This window comes from Rhopilema esculentum, unplaced genomic scaffold (assembly GCF_057945365.1).
Source record: "Rhopilema esculentum isolate cy_ngs unplaced genomic scaffold, ASM5794536v1 HiC_scaffold_36, whole genome shotgun sequence".
Taxonomy (NCBI): domain Eukaryota; kingdom Metazoa; phylum Cnidaria; class Scyphozoa; order Rhizostomeae; family Rhizostomatidae; genus Rhopilema; species Rhopilema esculentum.
In genome coordinates this window covers 1,041,552-1,064,280 of record NW_028300847.1, presented here as the reverse complement: position 1 = coordinate 1,064,280, position 22,729 = coordinate 1,041,552, and the positions used below count along the sequence as shown (strand labels likewise).

The 22,729-nt window shown below is 36.3% G+C and overlaps 2 protein-coding genes across 2 annotated transcripts; both read left to right on the top strand.

Moving 5' to 3' along the window:
- Positions 1 to 8,091: 8,091 nt before the first annotated feature.
- LOC135688249 (uncharacterized) lies at positions 8,092 to 12,809 on the top strand. The gene is made up of 2 exons (XM_065205024.2): positions 8,092 to 9,862; positions 11,127 to 12,809. Exons 1-2 carry the CDS (start codon positions 9,578 to 9,580, stop codon positions 11,820 to 11,822), a joined length of 981 nt encoding a protein of 326 aa, XP_065061096.2. The 5' UTR covers positions 8,092 to 9,577; the 3' UTR covers positions 11,823 to 12,809.
- Positions 12,810 to 14,031: 1,222 nt separating this feature from the next.
- Positions 14,032 to 20,887, top strand: LOC135688253 (uncharacterized). The gene is made up of 2 exons (XM_065205028.2): positions 14,032 to 16,715; positions 18,180 to 20,887. The coding sequence occupies exons 1-2, from the start codon at positions 16,431 to 16,433 to the stop codon at positions 18,870 to 18,872; spliced, it is 978 nt and encodes a 325-aa protein (XP_065061100.2). The 5' UTR covers positions 14,032 to 16,430; the 3' UTR covers positions 18,873 to 20,887.
- Positions 20,888 to 22,729: the final 1,842 nt, after the last annotated feature.

Genomic DNA, 22,729 nt, shown 5'->3' with positions numbered 1-22,729 from the left:
AGTTGCACCGCATCATTGCAACCAACACTGCTTGCTTGCTTGCATAATGCTTGCCAAGGTTGCAAAGCATTAATTCTTGCACCGCATCAGACCTATATCTGTTCTCCCTGTTCTTTCGAGAATTTTTGAAAAAATGATCTTCAACCAACTCTTTAAGTACTTGGATACAAACAAACACTTGTTTTCTAAACAATCCGGTTTTAGACGCCTGTACTCTTTTGTAACAAGTCTCCTGTCCTGCACTAACGATTGGTATAAGAACATGGATACTGGGAAATACACTGCATTGGTGTTCATAGACCTAAAGAAAGCGTTTGATACTGTTGATCATGATATCCTGCTAAAAAAGATGCAGTAATATGGGATTTCTGGTATCGAGCATGCATGGTTTACATCATATCTCCAAGACAGACGGCAGTTATGCAAGGTCAATGGTGTTTCGTCACGAATAGAAGAAATACACTGTCGTGTTCCACAAGGATCTTGTCTTGGGCCTCTTCTTTTCATACTCTTTATCAATGACCTTCCGTTTTGTCTGGACAACTGCCAGGTGACTATGTATGCTGATGATACCAGTATCTCCTTTTCTGCAAGGAACGTCAGCGATCTGAACGTGAAGCTTAACAAAGAACTTGATTCTTTAAGGGAATGGCTCCAAGGCAGTAAGTTCTCGTTGAATGTCCTGAAGACACAGGCGATGGTCTTTGGATCTCGGCCTAACCTTAAGAAGATTTCGACAAAATCAGTTGAACCACCATTATTTTCTATTGGTGGCTCTGAAGTTGAAGTGGCTGATAAGGTCAAGTTTTGTGACCAACAGCAGTTATGATTCATCTGCTAGTGCTTTGATTAAAAGTTTGAATTGGCCTACTGTAGCAGATATGATAAAAACCGAGACAGCTTGCATGGTTTACAAATCGATAAATGACCTTGCTCCTGATTACCTGTCAGAAATGTTCATTAAAAATTCGACATGCAGTAGAAAAAATTTGAGAAACACCGCAACTGATCTTCAAGTCCCACTAATGAGAACAAGTAATGGTCAGCGAGCTTTCTCATATCGTGGTGCTGGAGTTTGGAACCTCTTGGGTTGTGAAGTCAAGCAGGCATCCTCATTGAAAGCATTTAAAGAAGCTTTAAAAAAAATAGTTTATCTAATTATTTATTCATTTGTTCATTATTGTAATTAAATTAGGGTTTTACTTCGTATTAATTTTTAACTTAATTTGTAACGTTTTATGCACGGCCCCCTGAAAAGCAATCTATCGATTGATGGGGTTACCGTGCTTGAAGAAATTAAAATGAAAAATGAAATGAAATGGTTTGTAGATATGGAAGTAAAAGGTGACTGAGCATTGACGGAACAAAATGAGTAAAAGTGAAACTGAAGTAAGTGAAAAAACAGCCATTCCTGTCATGCTGAAAGAGCAGCTTTAAGTGAGGCAGATGGAGACAGCTTGTCTCAGTACCACGATGTAAGGGCGTAAAAATCCCCTAAACCTAATACAAATATGTCTCTATTTGCCCTGAGTGCTGTGCCCTATAGGGTGTGTGTGATTAGATATCAGCAACGATGGGACTGTTTTAGTGAGCAACTGTCTAGCCAAATTGCTCCGTTTATTTGAGTTTGAATCGACAGTGGCAGCGCAAGAAAATTCGCCCTATCATCCTTCCATCTTATCTAGAAATATACAATGCAAACTATATCACACATCCTCCCAGTAACGACCCCGTTGAAACGTTTCCTCGCCAAGATAAATTTTGAACCGGTAAGAGAATTTGGTTCCCCGCCAGCTTTGACTTAAAAAAAATTCCTCTCTGGTTAATATTTTTTGACATATTTTTTGTTACTCCCGAGATTTTTCGTCATTTATTGGGAATACGTAAAAAAATTTCCCACAGAACATTTACAAATGCCATCAATGTTAAAATTTCCAATTTTTGAACTTTTGTGATCCCAGTCGAAAATTTATTCGGAACATGCGGAATTTTCTACCCTGGACACTGACCCTGGGTACCAGAGCCTCAAAGACAGGGTCGGTGAAAGGGAGGCTCGATCCACTTTTTCACTGGGTCATCGCACCCAGAGTAGAAACTCCCCTACCGTATTTTCAATGCCTAGCAGAGTCGTTGCTGGGGTTTTCATATCTTTTCGAAAAAAATTCATGTTGCCCCTTTGAAAAGACTTGATGATACAAATGAAAAGAATAATCTTTATCAAGCAACATATAATGTGACCTATGACCATGGCGACGAAAATGTCGCCCACCTCACAGTTGCTGTGCGTACTTGATTTTACCATTTATTTCCATAAGTCTATTTATTGCCAGATTGGTATGAAAAAAATCTTACTGGGCCCCTAAATTTGACTGTTAATTTAGGAAAAAATGGGAAATAAAAAACAAGATTAAATTTTCTAAAAGATGTCATTGCAACAAGCAAAATTTTATTTTAATCAAAATAACAGTAAACCCTTTTAAATCTTTTTCCGGTCATCAAGTTTGGAAAGAAGCAACACTGAAACAAAAGAGTTAGTAAATCACAGCAAAGAGTCAGTTTTTGAACCTTACTGTTATAATAAGAAAGTAAAAGTCCAGCAATTCAAGTCCAAATTTTTATATCAAAAGATCTTGTAAGTAGACATATTACAATTTCTAATTAAAATGGCTGACCATTCCTCTGCCAGTGTTGCAGTAGCTGCGTGGCTGAGATGAAATCTAGACTGTCCAAGCTCTTCAACTTTGTTTTAGTAACGATTTTGCGCTGCTTTGTAGAACCTTGCCAAGAGAGTTGCTGCGCTCAAAGTTACCCATAATATTTTCAAATCAGCTGAGATAAGATGAAAGAATCATAACTAACATTCTTATGTGCCGTATTCAGGGACGAAAACAAGTTGCTAATTTTGGGGGGGCGTGGAAGTATGAAAATTCCAACTTTAAGTGATAAATTTTTTATTCGACCAGTAGATCTGTTGTACCTACCAAATTGATATTTGTAAATAGCCCAAACACCATAGTTCTATTTTCTTTATAATTACCAAATCTTTACTCAATAATTAGCCTAAAGCATAAAAGCCTAAATCTCTAAATTTTGATTAACATGAAACAAACATTAAACATACTGTAAGAAGTAAAGCAACATTTAAGCAAAACCAGTATTAGATATACTTAATGATTAGTAGTATTCTTTCAGATCAATTGATCAATTTTATCTAAAATACATTTTTTCACGATATAGAAGCACCAAGAATTTGGGCCTTTAAACTTTTCAGAGGGCCAAATGCCTTTTCATTCTTTACAATTGAAATGATGATTTGAGAACAAACTTGTGCATATGCCTGATTCGAAAGATGAAATACTCTTCTTTGATCAAATACTTCTACTGCAGTTTTTGCAATGTGTTCTTGCTCCACAGCAGTTTTGTCATAGGAATTTATGATAAGGACTCAAGGACATTAACAAATAACAGGGGAGTTTAGCATAAACTCGTTTTTTATAAGAAGCGTTGAGAATTTTTAGTACTGAAAGATTCTTAATCTTTTATTGAATTAACTACTCGTAGTTTCTAAAAAAATTCCCACTCTAATATTTTCTGATCAATGCGGGTATTATTATTCCAAACTGTAAGTTTCAAGTTTCTTATCCGTAAGTTCACCTTGCCTGTTCGTAATTTGATTCAACTCCCGTCAGAAAGAAAGAAAAAGAAAACGGGGCAAGTGTGCAATTTGGATCCAGTGGAGACGGGATTCACAATAGAAAACGATTGGATGGGTCAGCTTCAGCCTGTGAATTTTAATGTTTAGAATTTTTATATTTAAAATAAAAAAACTTCTTAAAATATAAAATTCACAAGTTTGGTCTTAAGAAAAAAATTCCAAGTCAACCGTTACGTTTTCCAACTGTAACTGGATTTTCCAAACTTTGGGGGGGCGTTACGCCCCCCACGCCCCCCTATTATTTACGTGCCTGGCCGTATTCGTGTGTGGGCAGCTCGTAGCAAACTCTGGGTCAAATCACAAGGAACCAAAATAACAGCTTTCTTGCTTTCACCGTCAATTTATTCGAGACTATTGCAAAGGTTATTGGATTTTATCATGGAATGAAAAGGAGGTAGATATTGCGATGCTATCATTTCAAGTGAAACATTCGGTAAATTTTCGCTCCTGGTTTGTTTAGTAACCATATCATGAGACTAAAACTGATGCATGTTATGGGACACAACAAGAAAGGGTTGCGACACTGTGGTTGCGAGATATCTGAATTTTTCGCGGCCAAACTCGAAGCAAAATTCCTCTAGCCAAACAAATATTCTAAAGCAGCTAAATTTTGGCTAGTTATGTGGAGTAAAAATGTAATCATAAATTGTTTTGTATGTTAGAGTTACTTAACTTGATTTACTTGATTTTATTTCCAGTTAGCTCTAATATTCTTTTTTGCTTCGGGGTCTTTCGATGTTGTCCACTTGCACCCACACATCGGCAAAAGTATTCTTTTCGGTCAAATCAATTTTAGACGGCCAACAGAACTGAAAAATTGCTTGAAAGGAGGAGTGTGGCCACAGAGCAGCCCTGAAGTCTTTTCTCGAAAAGACATACATCTTTATCAGTATGCATTTCTTAAATTTAATCTTTGAATAAAGGTTCATTTTCTTGGTTTTTAGATTTAATTTAAGATGTACCATTCCCAGTTTGATGGAGATTACCTCTAATCTGTATTTCAGTTGCGTGAACGAATGTTTGAAAACGGTTGCTAAAGCCAAAACTGACTGTGAAGTAGAAGGGGCTAGGTCCTGAGTCTTTTGGTACACGTCTAAAAATCATACTTCTTTATAAGTAAAGGCAACGTAAATATGCTTTCTCCTAATCAAGATATGATTCAAAACACAGATTACTTTTGCTGGCATCATGAAGTTCGGCTTTCTGGCATGGACAATGAAAAGCATTTGCAGGTGATCAAAGGCTAGAAAGATGTTGTGAAAGTATCAAAAATCTAAACTGCAGCAAACACAAGTGAGAAAAAGGGATGATATTGAGTACTTTACCTTCAAGCGTGCAGTAAGCATAAATTCGCAGTGGCACAGAGATGCATGAACAAGTGGACAAATAAAAGTTTAAGATAAAACACCAAAGCTGTTGACGTTGTAGTAAACTCAGGAAAATATAAGTGTCAAATAGGCAAGCCATGTTGTAAGCATGGAAACAGGAAAGTGGACTGAATGGATGCTGATTTCTATGGAAAGAGGATGCGGAAGTCCTAAAAAGGGACGAATAGATGATCTGCAGAACATCGCATATATCACTAGGATGAGAGTAGCACAATACAGAGGCCCTATTAGGGGTATTTGAAATATGAAATACTTGCGATTTTTGGAGAAAAAACATAGATATTTAGGTTTTTAGCTTTGAAATATGAAATAATATTGATTCCCTGAATGAAATATCAAAATAGTGAAATAACAGAGTGTTTTATTAAATTATATGTGAGGGTTATTAATTTGATCGCAGAAGCCACACAAAACAACGAGTATTGAGTTGTTTAGATATTTTTCGAACTCAAAACTCTGAGAAATGACGAGAAAAACAATATTCCTTTCCCTAAACATGGAGTAGTAATGGCCTTCATGACCAGCGAGACGTATTTGAAATTAGAGGGGCCAAAATTCTAAGATAGTTAAAGTTTTAAGGCCATTCCCATGATTGGCGGCAAAATAAATCATGAAAATAAATACTCTAGAGAAGCCAGAAACATAATCTAAGAAAGATTCAGTGGCGTAACGTACAGTGTGCACCTTTAAGCACAAAATTAATGGCCCACAAACATTTGCCCCCTCCCTCCTCGAATTGTTACTTCACCACAGGTCAGCTATTGACGATTAAACCAGAAAAGAAAAAGAGAAAAACTGACAGATTTAAAAGCATTGCAAACTTTATATGCATGAAAATATACACAAACTATGGAAAGAAAATTTCTGTTTTGTTAACACAATAGAAAGTCTGTCAATTCAAAATCCAACCAATGAGTCATTGATTTCAAAAAAAGTTCTTTCTTATCGATGCTATAAATATTTCATATGCATTTTCTGGCCATTCTTAGAATGTCATATATCAAATTGAATTAACTTAAAACTCGAAAATAATAAGTTGAAAAAACTTGAAATGCACAATGTTAAATTTGAACTGTTGTTATAAGACAATTATTGCCACTATTTCATATACAGAACTGTATCACTGATCAATTATTGATGGGCTTTTGGCAACATTGGTACACTAATAGTTATTCAGAATGAAGAACAGACCAGATTTAATGTTATTTTATGATAAGCAAAATAAGTATATACTCTGTAGAATTAAGAACCCAACTAAGAACTATTAAGCCTAAACTGTCAGTAAGTACCCCATGATACAAGAACCTGTTTTGGCCAAACTCTGAAAAAATTGGTTCTTACATGCGGGTTTTTATCGTATATATAAGTGTTTTAAGCCAAAGTAGAAAGAGTGTCTTTCGAGTGTTTCGAGAACCCAACCAAGCTATTCATAGATAGAGTGAGTAGCAAGCATGTACTTCAGTTTAGTTGGTATCAAAGAATTAATAAATCCGATTCCTTAATTGGGAGGAGGATGGGCCTTTTGATAATTTTGAAATATTTTATTTGTTAATTTTGAAATATGAAATAATGGCAAGATTTCGTTATGAAATGATGTCAACCCCCCTTTTAGGGCCTCAATACAGAGTGGTGAGATTGTGCAGACCTAACTAATACTATTAAAAGATAAACAGCAGGAAATGATGATTTAAATCAGTTCATGACAGGTGTTTTTATTCATTTATTTTCGACGCAAATTTGTTTAACAAATATTTGTATTAAATAAGGGTAAATCATCTTATAAATGCAAATTTAACGGCAGTTTTCCTTACAAATACAATTACAAAGATAAAGAAATCAATTTTTCTTTCCGAGTGACTTGAATCTTGCCTAATTAAAGCCATACACATATCGTCAACTGTTTGTCAAAAGATGCTCCAAAATTTACCTATGACAATTCACTACAAACCTCACAAGTTCTCAATACTTAAAATATCAGCCTAAACCTCCAATATGATAAAATAGCACTATTAAACACAGTAAAGAAGAACAAAGTTGCTATTGGTTTGAACGATTTTCTCCTGATGCTAAATTAAAGAAAATAAAACTGAAGAGAAAGATTAATTTCTTATTATCATCGAAAGCCGACGTTGAATTTTTCTCTAATGTGTTGTTTTGGATAATCAAGTGTTACGATGGTGTCAAAAAATAAGACAATATATATATATCATAGTTGGATGGTGTGTTCAAGATTTGACCTCTCTAAATGTAAAAAGCCAGCAGAAATAGCCAGACGTGAACTTTGCATTCACGGTAATTTTTATACTTGAACCCCGCAAACTATCGTCGAATTTTTTACTTCCGCAACTCTAAAAAATTATTGAAAAAAATCATTCATTGTCAAATACAAAACTTCATCGTAGACAAGAACATACTATATAAATACCAGTCTGGCATTTCGTGCTCATCACTCAACTGATACCTGCCTATCTTACCCGAATGACAAGATCCTCCAAGGGTTCGAAACGGGGATGTTTACAGGCATGATCTTGATTGACCTTCAAAAAGCATTTGACACAACTGACCATAGTATTTTCCTGGATAAACTGGTATACCTTGGCTGCCATCTTGTGGTTTTAACCTTACCTTCAGGATCGATCATTTACAGTCAACGCTGAAAAGGAGTACTTAAAGCATGTCGATCTGCCATGCGAGGTCCCTGAAGGGCCTATTCTTGGTCCTCTCATCTTCCTTCTTTAAGTAAATGACATGGCACGAGCAGTCGTTTGTGACCTGCTTCTATATGCAGATTATTCTTGTTTAGCTTCTAGAGACAAAAACATTGAGCAAATTGAGAGCAACTTGAATAAAAATCAATTCACTCTGTGATTGGTTTATAGAAATCAAACTCATCATTCATTTTGGAGAAGACAAAACGAAATCCATTCTTATAAGTCGCAAGATTCTTAACAAGTTGGACGTCATTAGGGGAAATATAAAAATCAAGCAACACTCAACGGTCACATATTTAATATGTGTTCTGAATGAAACTCTTTCTGGGGCATCAATGGCAACTAGGGTGGCGGCAAATAAGTAGCAAGCTAGAGTTTCTGTACAGGAAGCAGGGTAAGCCCCTTGGGAGGTTGCTTTTAATTGCTTTTTTCAACCTCATTTTGATTATGCCAGCTCGTCCTGGTATCCCGGGCTGAATAAAAGGCTGTCCAATAAAATCCAGGCAGCACGAAACAAATGCATTCGTTTTTATCTCAATCTTAAAAAACACAGCATATATTGGGGTTACGGAATTCAAGGCTATAAATTCGCTCCCAACAAAGAACAGGATAGACCAATGCGTTTGTTTCAACGTCATGATTTTTTCAAAGGAACGCCCCCAGCGTCCAGTGTCGAGGTATTTCATCCGCTCAGGACCGGACTACACGAAAATCAAGATTTGAACTAAACCTACCATGTCGGAAAAGCAAAACTGGACAAGCGTCCCAATCTATGGTATTAAAAGAAACCGTTAAGTATTCATTTAGAAACTCATCGAAAATTAAACTAAACCGACCGAGAACTGAAATTGGAAGAAGGGACATTCAAACATAGAGCTGCATTAACTTGGGACATTATTTCGGATATACTTTATATATACTTTAATATTCTTTATTGTAGGCAATTCAAAAAATTTACATTTTAGGTGGTTTTAATCTAAAAGATTTGATTAGTTAAAGATTGTATTAGGTTTACTTTAATTTCGTAGATATTTTCCGTTTTAGATGGCAGGTCTACATCGGCATTGTTTGCCGCCCAAATTTTAAACCTGCTTAAACAAATAAACAATGTATGTATGCATATAAGATGTATGTATGTATGTATGTTTGTACTACCTAGGGCCCAAAATATGGAAAAAATTTCCATCAGCATTAAAATCAACATCTAATATCAACACCTTCAAACATAAGATCAAAGATAATTTTTTCAAAACATAGTAAAAAAGAAGATGGCATATATGTCAACTACCAAGGACCGGTTTCTAACTAACGCCAGTAAAAAATTCCTGTCTCATCTCTTTTCCCGTCTTTTCTTTTCCCTTATAAATCAGCACCTTTAAGGAGACCATTATGGAAATAAGGTCAGCTAGACCTTTTAATGGCATCCTGTCACTTAAATTAGGGGTGTTTATCTTTTTGTTTTTAATGTAAATTATTGTATTATACTCTTTTAACTTTTATAACTTGTAAATACTTTTAGTGTGGCGAATTATACATACATACATATTTGTAACAACCTAGCTGCATCGTTCATCACATTCTTTATTTTCCTGTCATTGGAAATCTGTTTGATTTTATGCAAACAATAAGCCTAAATGCTTTATGAAAAATTATTCATGTTCCTTTCAATATGCTCATGTAGCCCCCGTCTCACGTAGCAAGGTAGTCGTTTCATATGCAAGTGATTAATGTAGAGCAGAAGTCTTTTGAAAAGTAAAATCGAGATGCCTCTAATCAATTTGATGTTTTTACTGCAGGCATTGGCAAACTTCTGCTTTGCAATCGAAATGTTTGCATCGAAGTATGACGTGATCATCGGACAAGAAAGTCACAATTTGCTTGAAGCTGGATGTTCTAGAATTTTCCATAGATGCAGCATGGATGCAACATGTACTCATGTGGTAAGATACGCAAGCACGAGGGAATATGAAATGATAAAGGGTAAAACGGAATTGAAGAACATAAAAGAAAAAGAAATTGTCGTTTGGGAGAAGGTTGCAGTTCAGCAAGTAAGTTAACATTCTTTTGAGATCATATCATTATCGTCGAAATAAGGCTAAAATCGTAGTCAATTTGCTTGTAAGACAATGGCCTGATGAAGATATGAAATATTGACAACAAAATATTGATTCAACTGAATTTAATGTTTCTAGTCGTTCTCTTTATGAAAGGATATCTTCTTCAAATAGTCCATTTCAGGTTAGTAGGTTTATGCAGTGCTTGATGTTCTAGATTTTAGCTTTTGATCTCTTCATGAGCAAAACTTGCATGTTCTCAAGGAAAAAATATTTTTGGAACTTGATCCACCAATCAAAGTTTGTTGCGACCACAAGTAGAACGAGACATAGATCAAAGACAATATTGATTTATCAAGGATTAGCCTTTAACTCCTTCATTTAGCGTTGTGATCAAGCTTGGATGCAAGTAAATAAATATTTTTGCGTTTTGGTTCTACCCAGCTTCTTAACTAGATGACCAAAGACAAATGGATTACGCCTCAAAAAGATGTTATGAGAGCATTAGGGCACAACCAAAAAGTAGACCTTTCTGCATTAGCGATTGGTGACGACTCTTCAGCTAAAATTATCTAGGTTGCTCTAGCACGACTAGAAATGACAGATAGTCTTGAAAGATAGTTTCCCTAATCCGTAGACAAACGAATTAAATTATAAAGCAAGAAATATATAAACAGAGTTATCCGTTCAATGATTCGAAATTTTAAAAGTTAAGCATTACTCTTCTATAAAGATATAACAAATGTTTTTGACTGCTCAGTTTGTTCGGCTTACAGATATGTACTGTACTCTTAGCATGATGTCAAGATTTATTTCCCTAGGAAACTCAAAAATTTGATGCCCTATTTAGTAAAAAGAATTGACGTCGATAAAAGCTTCTAAGTGTATCTGATTGGCCTATTTCGATCCACAACGGGGTATATATATTTCTTAGCGTAGAGTTTTCGATCTATGTTCTGACATTTTAAACTCTGAAGAGTGTCAGAGGAAAAGCTTTAGTTTACTAAATGTTTGATTTTTTCAAAGCCCTTCCCAAATCAGTACGGCTCTATTGAGAACGTTCCAATGGAGTTTCTAGGTGAAAACGAACCCCTTCTGTCTACACAATAGTGGCTTTTTCATGTTTATGTAGATAGACGAGGATAGGTGTAGATAGAATTTGGAACAGTAATGCAGCATCTACGTCGCCTCTATCTTCTTTTCAAAATGAATTATAGTCTTACCCCTTTAATACAACATATATTCTTTGTTGTTGCAGGCCAGGAACACAATTAAAACTGAGATGTCATCCTGCAAATCGCTGAAACAAATTGGCCGAACAAGTGGACTCTACGACATCCAGTTGCCAAGCGGAATCCATCAGGTGTACTGCGACATGGATACAAATGGTGGTGGATACACATTTCTTTCAAATAACAGTGTGTCAAGAATCAGTCAATCAGATGTTGACTTTCTGTTGACTAACAACCACGATGTGCTTCTGCGCATTTTAAAGCCGGATGGCTCACAACCTTATACAGTGATACAGCAATACAAAGATACAGGGGGACTCTCCGTCCAGTATAGCAATTATGTTAATTACACCAAACCAACTAACGATGCAATGAGTGCCTACATTTTTGTTGGTACCTTACCAGCATCTTTTGCCAGAAATAACGATAATCAAGGATTCATCTCAAATGGCATTCCGTTGTACTTTCAGAATTGTGACAAAAATCCCAACAATTACTTTGCATTCTTTTCCAAACGTAGGCAAGTATCACTGAGAAGCAGGGTAGGAAGTTTAGGGGTTCGTTGGAGAGAGACAGCACGTCAACACTCACTAGCGAAAATTCCACCAAACTTTTTTCTGTTCACTGAAATGCACTACGGAGGTTGTGGATTGTACAGTGAAAGTGTCATGTGGGCAGACACAAGCGCTCCTGCCATAGGTACTGCTCTAGGCCTACGTTAAAAAGGCACACAAAAGTTTTCAAGAACTTTGCCTTGTGTTACTGGGTTTCAGGAGAATTCTTTGTCATTTTTCAGAAATTGAGGTGTTGCTGTGCAATGTGATTGTGTAATATATCCTCTGTAATTATTTAACATCTTTTCTCTTTCGAGATCAAATCAGAAATAGAATTGTTTGAGCATCTAGCTATCTATGAACTACTATACTATTCAAGATATACAGTTGTGTTTGTAGCTTGCGTTAAAAAGCTGCACTGAAAGAAATTCAGAACTCAAAATGATCCAGGCTAAATAAGAGATTAGTTAAGCAGGCCTATTATTTTATTGTAAAATTATATATTCATGAAATTTATTCAGTGTTCTTATTTTTACGACATAAGTTTTGAAAAGGTTAATGATAGAAAAGAAAGGAAGGCCAATGATGAATTGGAAGGACATGGTGCTGGGTGGACGCTGAAGGGTTTGGCTCAATCTGCAACATACATCGTGTCGCACAGGCAAGAGACCGGGAGCAACTTTCTGGCAAGGGGAGGCTAAAAGCCACAAACTGAAGCATAGTAAATTAACCCAAAAAACAGTTTATACAATATCTTGTAACTTTGGGCTGTTTTTTAAAGTTAAATTCAAAAAATTTGTTTGTCCCTATTGTGCTGTTTTTAGGATTGGTCAAATTGTGATGATTGTATATTTTTTTAATAAAGGGCTCCACCATGGTTGGCAACAAGAAAAATATTAGCAATACGTTATTCTAGGGATGGCCAGAAATTGCATTTTAATTTGATTTTGAAGGGAGAAAATCAAGGCAAATATTTTCAAGTTTTCTTTTATTACTAGGTTCCATGGTTTTATCAATTCTAATATATACGTTGAAAAGGAAGGGTCTTGCAAAGTCTTAGAAAAAACTTTTTAGGGCGGTGCCTAATCAACCGTTTTACTTCTGAATGAAAGAAAAATAAAATGGAAAAGAACAATAAATGAAACAAAGTTTTGCAGTAAAGAATGAACTTCAACAGAAGAACCACAACAACAACAGATGAAAGATCTATCGATTCTATAAAGTTATGAGGGATTATTATCTAAGATGTGATTATAATATTATAATACTGGAAATGAATGCTGCCTTCTATATTTTCAACTACATTATTTTGCAGAAATTACAGCAATATCTCATTTTATCAAGGATATGAAAATATAGAATTACATTTTATCTCTCATATACAGTCACAATTTTTGGAGTGAAGCGCGGGAATTTTCAGTGCATTTCAGCAAAGCATAGTGCTTTTCAAGGGCATAATGATGACTGGTGAGGTGAGCAGCCGGCCACAAAAACATTCCAATGTTCTATGAAAACATCATACAAGGTTCTATATTGTTTATTGAAAATATTTCGCTTTTTGAAGGGAGACGTAGGAGGCCACAATGAACGCTAAGAGAACAGCGGTTAACACCATTTGAACAAACTTATGCATGGGGCTAGATTCTAGTTAGGGGGCTATTTCTCGACCTTTGAGGCGCTTAGCAGCTCTAGCCCCTCTCTGGCCTTGGGCCTGGAGTCGAACTCGGTGAGGTTATGGTGTGACCGTCAATGACCACTCAAAAAAGGAAAAAATAGCGTCATAAATCATGATGGTGTTTTAGAAATCATGTCCCTTTTACTTTTTAAGTTGCTTAACTCTGTCAAAGCAATAAAATATTTCAAAATAAAAGATTTAATATATCAAATAAAGTTGTTAATATTTTGACACTGTGGTCAATGGAACGCATATTATCATTTACTGAAGAGAAAAAGAAGATATCAGAGCTAAAAACAAAACTAAAATATAAATATAGTTAAAAATTATATCATAATTAGAAAGAATTACAAATTTTATTAGATAAAACAGTAAAGTATACCTACACAAACACCCGTCCCTGTGTTTTGGCACATTACTCTAACAACAAGCAGAATTCTTGATCTTCTAATCAGCCAATTGTGACAGCGCCCAGTGAAACCAGGCTGAGGTTTGTATAACATCATATTTTCTTAGTTTTCTGGCAAACTGTGCTTGTCTTTTATGCATGCCATTGTTTCATTCTCGGTGTTACCACTTTTTGTTCTTTTATACTTTAAGTATGTTTTTGGTACCGCAAAATTTGAAGATGGCACGAAATAGAGGAGGCATAGCATACTGGAGCACCTTTCTTCGTTTTGATCCACACCTGGATAATAATTTTCTGCTTACTTTCGGTCATTATCCGGTGTTTATGCCCCGAAAAGGGTCGGATAAAAACTGCTTCAATATGCTTTGCTTTCACCATTTCGTGCCATCTTCAAACTTAGAAGTTTATCCTTTATGTATTGATAAATATTAACGGGAAAGGAAGGGATTGAAAGAAGAAAAACGTTAATGATGTAAAATTACGCAATTTCAGCAAGATAAATATGCAATTTTTCAACTCAAAGCGTGGAATGCGCATCAAATTTTCTCTTTGCACGATCTACAGATCGAAACAACGAATGAAAGAAATTATGATGTCATCAACAAAATGCTGACGTCGACTAAATTGCAAATTTTTTTTAAGCATGCCATGAAGTCCTATCAAAATCAGTGAGGTCTGATGAAACCTAAAGAACAACTTCTCTGCAGATGTGGAAAGAAGTCAGTCGCCATTTAAAACTAAGCAAAGACACTGGGACAAGGAAGATGGATTATTGGAACGGAAATATCAAGTCAGATTGAATGAAATAGAAACAAAAAGAAAGGAAGCATGGCTGTACATGAATGGCAGGAAAAGGAAGATTTCAGATTGAGATAGGCTGAGATATGACTGCAGAAAGGCGTCACCTGAAAGTCTTTTCAAGTCTTTTCACCGCATTTTGCGTCACTGACTGAGATTTCTCAATTTCTTAAGAAAACTGGCTGTTTTTGGGAAGCTGAAAAAGCAGCTTTGAGTGAGGCAGATGGAGATAGCTTGTCTCAGTACCACGATGTAAGGGCGTCAAAGTCTCCTAAATCCGATACAAATATGGCTCTATTTGCCTTGAATGCTGTGCCCAAATAGGGTGTTTGTGATAAGATATGAGCATTGATTGGGCTACTTTAGTGAGCTAATGTCTAGTCAAGTTGCTCCGTTTACTGGAGTTTGAGTCAAAAGTGGCAAACGCAAAAAATTTACGCTATTATCCTTCCATCTTCTAGTCTAAAAATATACATGCAATCTATATCACACATCCTCCCAGTAGCGATCCAGATGCAACGCTTTCTCGCCAAGGTAAAATAAAGACTTGGCAAGAAAATTTGTTTCCCCGGCAAATCTTTATTCCCCACTCAGAACATTACAAATTCCAACAAGGTTAAAATTTTCACTTTTCTATTTTTGTGACTCCTGTCAAAAATTCATAATATTGGTATTTCTCCACAGTTTTTCCTTTGCCGCTCAGGGTTGTTACAAGGGGTGGGGGGTGGGGAGGATGGTTTTGCTAAATTTCCTCGAAAGAAAATTTCTTCAATACCTTTAGGCAAGACCAGTTCTTTAAAATGTTCGGCGAAATGTGAAAAGACTTGTGAACATTTAATCGATAGAGTTTCTCACAGTGAAGGTAAAGACTAATGTTGAAGTTTAGATTTTACTTTGTTGAAGTCTATATTAGAAAAATAATAGACTTTGCTGAAGACTATTTTTGCTAGATCCACATAAGAAAAATTTTGCTGCGTTTTTTTAAACTTTGACTATTTATAATATGAAACATACAAGAAACTATATTGAAAAGTAATTATACTGAAAGTCACAGTTGAAGTACCTGTTAGTTGAAGGAGCTTCCAACTTTTAGCCAAAATGGCTGATCTTTAAATTACCATATATTATTATTGCGGTGACTGAGATGACGTTTTTGAAACGTTGTACGTTCTGTGCATAACGTTTTTGTAAAAACAGAATGCCTTGATATACTGTGATTCGGCTATGAGTCAACATTTACTTAAAAATCAAAAGTGCGCTAAAAGATTTAGTGACTACAATTGAAGATCATCGGACAAGCAAGGTCACCTATTTTAAAACAAAGGATTCCAACTTGGGTAGACAGAAAGAGTTCTCGTCTTCTCTCTCGGACTCTTCAACTAGGTGAAAGATTGGCGTTTGCTGATTGGTTAAAACAAAGGAACCAATCAAACATGCTATTCCTACTCTCGCGTTATTTTTGAGCCGAATTTGGATAGAATGAATACAAAAGAAATTGGAAGGGAGAACGGAGTTGCCAATTCAGTTTTCACGATTTCTTCCAGGTGCTATATCAAAGAAAAAAATACTGAAGGATTACTTTCTACTTATCAATTGAAACGGACATTGAGTTTTGATGAAATGTGCTGTTTGATGATCAGGTGTTAAGATGGTGTCAAAAAATGAAACAATATATATTTATCACAGTTTGCTGGTGTATTCTAAGTTTGACCTCGCCAAATGTAAACAGCAAGCAAGAACAGCTAGTCGTGAACTCTCGGAACGATCCTCATGTTTCTTTTAATGTGTTCATGCAGCCCTGTCTCGCAGAGGCACAAAAACAAGGCGGAAAGTTAATCTTTTCCTATGCAAGTGATTACTGTATAGCAGAAGAAATTTAAAAAGGAAAAACGAGATGCAACTTATTTATTCGATGTTTTTACTGCAGGCATTGGCAAACTTCTGCCTTGCAATCGAAATGTTTGCATCGAGGTACACAGTGATCATCGGAGAGGAAAGCGACATTCTTCTTGAGGCTGGATGTTCTACAATTTTCCATATATGCAGCATGGATGAAACTTGCGCTCATGTGATAAGATACAGAACTACAAAGGAATATAAGATGGCAAAGGATAAAACGGAGATCGAAAACTTGAAAGAAGAAGAAGTCGTCGTTTGGGAGAAGGTTGCAATTAAAAAAGTAAGTAAAATTGCCTTTTAAAATCATACCATTATCACTGAAAGAAGTTTAAAGTCGTAGTCACTTTGTATTTGGTTGTAAGCCAATGGTGAATAAGCCAACAAGCTAAAAGACAGAAATATTGTTAAAACTGAATTTGATATTGCTTTTCGTTGTCTTTTTGAAAAAATCTCTGCTTCAAATAGTTAGATTTCAGGTTAGCAGGTTTATAAAGTGCTTGAAGTTCTAGATTTTAGCCTTTGATCTTCATGAGCAAAACTTGCATGTTCTCTGTGAGAGAAACATTTTCGAACTTGATCCACCAATCAAAGTCTGTTGCGAAGTAAAACGAAAAAAGGAATCAAAGAAGATCTTGTTTTATCAAGGATTTAGTGTTAAGAGGCCGTACTCGCTAACGATAATAGATGCAGTTTTTAATTACTTCATTTAGTGTTTTGATCTGGATTGGATACAAGTAAATAAAATACTTTGTATTTTGATCAGGGGCAGATCCTACCCAGTATCTTCACTGGAAGAAAAAGCTTAGAGATGCCACGAAATAGTGGAAGCATAGCATAATGAAATACTTTTGGTTCGAAACTCTTCAGAGAGTAAACATCCTTTACCCGACATAGGTTTAATCTGAAGAGTTTTGAATGTCATAACGCAAAAAGTAGATCTTTTCGCAAGTAGGTGGTTGGTATTTATTCTTCAGCTGAAATTAGCTTGGTTGCTTTAGTGCGAATAAAAATTTATGATGCATAGAAATAACTAGGCCATAGATTTCGAAGAATAAGAAGAAACCTATGAACAAGATTGCCCGTGTAAAAATTCAAAAATCTAAAAGATAGAAAAGGTTTTAGTAAACATCACAACATCACATCACAACATCAAAAACCAAGTTATAATCATGCTCTTATGGCTTGTAATGAAGATTTTTTCTCCTTAGAAACTCGATGATTTGATATTATAGTTAGAACAAAGAATTGACATCGATAAACACTTCCTTATTTTTTTCGTTTCAATATCTTTTACTTCTATTTATTAACTTTATTAATCATAAACGCACATTTATGCGGGTTATATTATGCTACGCTGTGATTTTTGAACCTCCTTTTGTATGCTGGAAAGGTCAAATAAAATGAAGAAGTTGGAATTCCGCTTCCGATTTCGGAACACGGACAATTATTTGTTACAGTGAATCCTTGCATCAAAGAATGATGGAATTTAAGAACGTTTCTGCTGTTTTTTATTCACTTAGCACCTTTCTTATAAGATTTAAGGCTTTATTTTAAATTCCATAGTCAACTCAACCATTTTTGTAAGGAAAAAAGCTTTTCCAGGAGAGTTTCTGACCACGTCCATCATTCAAGTATACATTGTAGGTTTGAACCGAAAAGCAGCAATATTTTAAATGTATTTAGTATTTTCACATATTGTCATAATGATTTTGCTTTTTCAAATCTGAATTCATTGTTTTTGCAGACCAAGCAGCCAATTAAAACTGAGATGTCATCCTGCAAATCGCTGAAACAAATTGGCCGCACAAGTGGACTCTACGACATCCAGTTGCCAAGCGGAATCCACCAGGTGTACTGCGACATGGATACAAATGGTGGTGGATACACATTTCTTTCAAATGACAGTGTGTCAAGAATCAACCAATCAGATATCGACTTCCTACTGACTGACAACCAAGATGTTCTTCTGCGCATTTTGAAGTTGAATGGCTCACAACCTTATACAGTGATTCAGCAATACAATGATACAGGGGGACTCTCCGTCCAGTATAGCAATTATGTTAACTACACCAAACCAACTAACGATGCAATGAGTGCCTACATTTTTGTTGGTACCTTACCAGCATCTTTTGCCAGAAATAACGATAATCAAGGATTCATCTCAAATGGCATTCCGTTGTACTTTCAGAATTGTGACAAAAATCCCAATAATTACTTTGCATTCTTTTCCAAACGTAGGCAAGTATCACTGAGAAGCAAGGTAGCAAGTTTTGGGGCTCGCTGGATAAAGACACTTCAAGAGACACAAACAAAAATACCATCAAACTTTTTTCTGTTCACTGAAATGCACTTCGGAGGTTGTGGATTCTATGGCGAAAGTGCAGGGTGGGCAAACACAACAATTTCTGTCATTGGTACAACTCTAGGCATACGTTAAGAAATCACAAAAACCTCGATCACAAAAAACCTCGAGATCATTGCAACGAAGAATATTTGCTTTGTAGAATTTATTCCAGCCTTGCGTTACTGCCTTCAGGCAAAGTGGTGATTCCTTCTTGAAGGAAAAGCTCTTGACTTTTTGTGACATTTAAAGTGTTGCTGTGTGACTGGGTTACACTTTCTCTGTAATGATTCACCAACTTCTTCTTTTTTCGGATCTTTTCAGAAATATAATTGTATGAGCATCTAGCTATTTATGAACTACTATACTCAGAGGTGGATCCAGAGTGAGTTCCTTGGTGCACAGAACTCAGTCAGTTTTCCAACATGTAGATAAAAATAGTGTTGCCTGAAACAAGTAATATTTAAACTAAAAAATTGAAACCTCAAAATTCTGATTTTTATCGCAGTCTCTTCAAAACCTTAAAATTGCCAGTTTGATGTAATTTGTTCGCCCTTTTCGTTCCATCTTCTCTGTCGTGATCTTGAAACGATTTTCCAGACGCTATGGAGGACGACAGCAGTCAATTCTAGAACTCGGAAATGAACGTTTTGTGCCTCGGAAGAGAATGAATTGAAACAATGGTATTTTTGTTTGAAACACGGGTGGAACCCTGTCAAAACAGCATCTGGAACTCGGAAATGATACCATATTTGCAAGAGATTTGTACAATAGCCAGTAGTTATTTGGCTACCTATTGTTTCTGTTCTATTGTTCTTATTGCTAAAACATTGAATTCGATATGGCAATAGAGTTGTTAAGTGATGACGTCACAAAAATATATTTTATAAATTTTGAAATTTTTTCCCATAACTTGAAAGAGCATCATGAAATACCTCTAAATCTGCAAAATCAGTTAAAGGCATTAAGAATTGGCTGAGATATGACCAGATGAGCACAAGCTCTGGCCCCATCAAACCTCTGTAATTTGGTCTCAGTTCATAACTTTATTAACTGAGCCAAAATAACAGTAATCCATAAGCAAACTTCAAATCAAGCAAATTGTTGTGTATAACGCAAGCTGAAGGCTTCACTCCAGTTCTGTTAAATCTCTGCTTCTATCAGCATCTAGGAGATGAGCTGTTCATTGGTGATCATCTAACGAGAGAGAGTGTAATAGTATTCGATTGAGAGTCTGAGTGAAGACATTGGAGAATAAAGAGCGTAAGCCAAATCTTTGACCTTTATTTGTTTTGTAAAATTGCGAAAAACTGCCTTTAAAAATATCTGACTTTACAATTACCAGTTTTACAGGAAAAATGTTTTTTTTATATTCCACTAAAAATTTACAAGACAAATTACCTATTACGCTACCTACTAATTACTTGACAAACACTACAAGGATGTTGATACCACAGGGAGCAATAGACCATGACAACCCCGTGGCAAATAAACATATAAAGAGTAAAAACTACCAGGTGAATCAGGAAGAGGCACCACCCGCCCGCAAAGCCGCACCTGAGAGCCACCAACCGACACCCATAATTGGATGCGAATTTAAACAATGCTATAAAAATTGTGTCCCAGGCCTCACTTGAGGGATTATTATCGAGTGTGTGGCCCCACCACGACTTCCCAAGCATGCAGCACCTCTCCCCCGATCCACCCATTACATAAAAATACACAGAAGAATATAATAATTAAATTAAATTTACATCTACTAGACGGAACTTTACAAACAAGATGCTTTACGATAACGTATTTTTTTTACATTTTAGGTATAACAAACTATGATGCGATCCTAATGAAGTCGACCAGTTTCATGGATGAATCTTAGAGTCAATTCAAGAATATTTTTGTTAAGATCATTTGGGAAGTCTTTGTCACCATATAATAAAAGATGTGTTAAGAGCTCGTTTGGAATATTAACATATCCAAGTGGTCGCAGTAATGCAAAAACTCGTGCGAGAAGATTTCGGCGTTGAATCTCAAAGGAAAGGCAAAGCAACAAAAAGTGTTCCGTGTTCTCAATACCGTCGTTCGTAGGGCACATTGGATGGATGGTAACTCTAAAATTGCAGGAGCGGATCCAGACTATAGCAACTGTAGCTCGAGCTATAGTCAAATTCTCAGTGTTTGATTTTCGAAATACAAAGTTTCCTTGCAGTCCCTAAAAATGTGTTTATGCCCACAAGTGTTTACTATCAACATTTGAAAGCAGCGGTATAAGTTATCAAATGCGATTAACAAACATGCAATGCTGGCAATGTGTCATCACAATGCCTCTCCAGATAAGATATAAAACACTGAGCGCAGAATGGTCTGATATTAAAACTTAGACGAATCAGAAGTTTCGTTCTTTGTTGACAGTAACCAACCAGAATTGAGCTACAGTGGATATTCCGAGCTATAGTCGGTCTGGGGATTTGCTCTGGAAAAGGCATCGAAGACAATGAAACCCGTACTATAATTTTTGGCGCGAGCTATAGTGAAGCTATAGTCAGGTTTGAAAATGGCCTTTTAACCAATAGAATATGAGTATCCACGTTACTTCTCCACTCTCTGTCCCCTGTAAAGCAACAGTGGACTATAGCTCGTTTTCACATCCTGGGTCCCCTGTAATGTAGCTTCAAAGGCAAGGACCTACTAGGGAATAGACAGGGGCGGCGGAACGACCAAGCGGCGAAAGGGGGGGGGGGGGGGGGCAGGCTTGAGTAGAAAGGCTTTTGATTCATACGTAACTGCAATTTCATTTCGATCTTCTGCTAACTTTCGGCATATAGAACTATTTTACATGTTTTGAGAAGTTCAGAATTTTATATGAATCTCTCTGATTATTACAATTGGCCAGTTTCAAGGCAACTTTATTAAAAACAACCCTTGCACCTTCTGTCAAAGGGCAACAGGGGTGGTTGTACCCCCACACCCCCTTCTCTGGCGTCCCTGGAAATAGAAAAAGGATGTTCGAAGGAATATTTATTAATACGAAGCAACTATAAACACACATGGTTATATCATTTGCCCATATAGTGGGCGTGTCCCACAAGCAAGAAGGGCGTGGTCCCGATCCCAAAAGATTTGAGCTATAGTCACCAAAAATCCTGGATCCGCCCCTGAATTGTACTTGAACTTGTGAAAATTCAACTTGCTTAGTCCAACCCTAAGTTGAGTAAGACAGGATAGTCCGATGGTTCATGGATCCCAAAGACAGACTTAGCAGGGGGGGTGGATAATGGACAATAGCTTTTTCTTAAAAAATCGCGATGGTTGGTGCGAATCTGATCTCTGGACATAGATCATTCCAATCAGACAGACAACTGGGATAGAAACTAGATTGAAATCTCTCTGTCCTTGCTCTAATTCGCCCAACTACATCCTGTTCGCGAAGAGCATATTGCGACTGTTGAAGTTGCGGGATAGGATCTGTTGTATATGCAGGGGACATGTTATTTATTATTTTATAAAACAATGTAAGGCGTCTACTCCATCTTCGGGAACTTGATGACTCCCAACCTAGCTCAGCGTACAAATTTCCCCGTGAAGTTCCCCTCCATGCCGCTGTAACGGCTAGGGCTGCAGAATACTGAACGGACTCTAACTTTTCCATAAAATTTGGTAATATTGTATTTCCGCTAAATTCACACACTCTAGCCGGAATATGGTAGATAACATCCCCGTAATCGAGATGGGGTCGCACATAGAGCTTGAATAATTCGTTAAGAGCATGTCTGGGTAGATACTTGGAGAGATATCTCAGCAGGCCAATGCCTTTTCTTGTTTTAGCGATAGCTGATTTAATATGAGCGGAAAAAGTAAGCTTTGAGTCTAGGACAACTCCTAAATGTTTGTGTTCTTCAACTTTCGTTACTGGTATGTTATTAAAACGAATCACTGTATGTTGAATTTCAATTTTT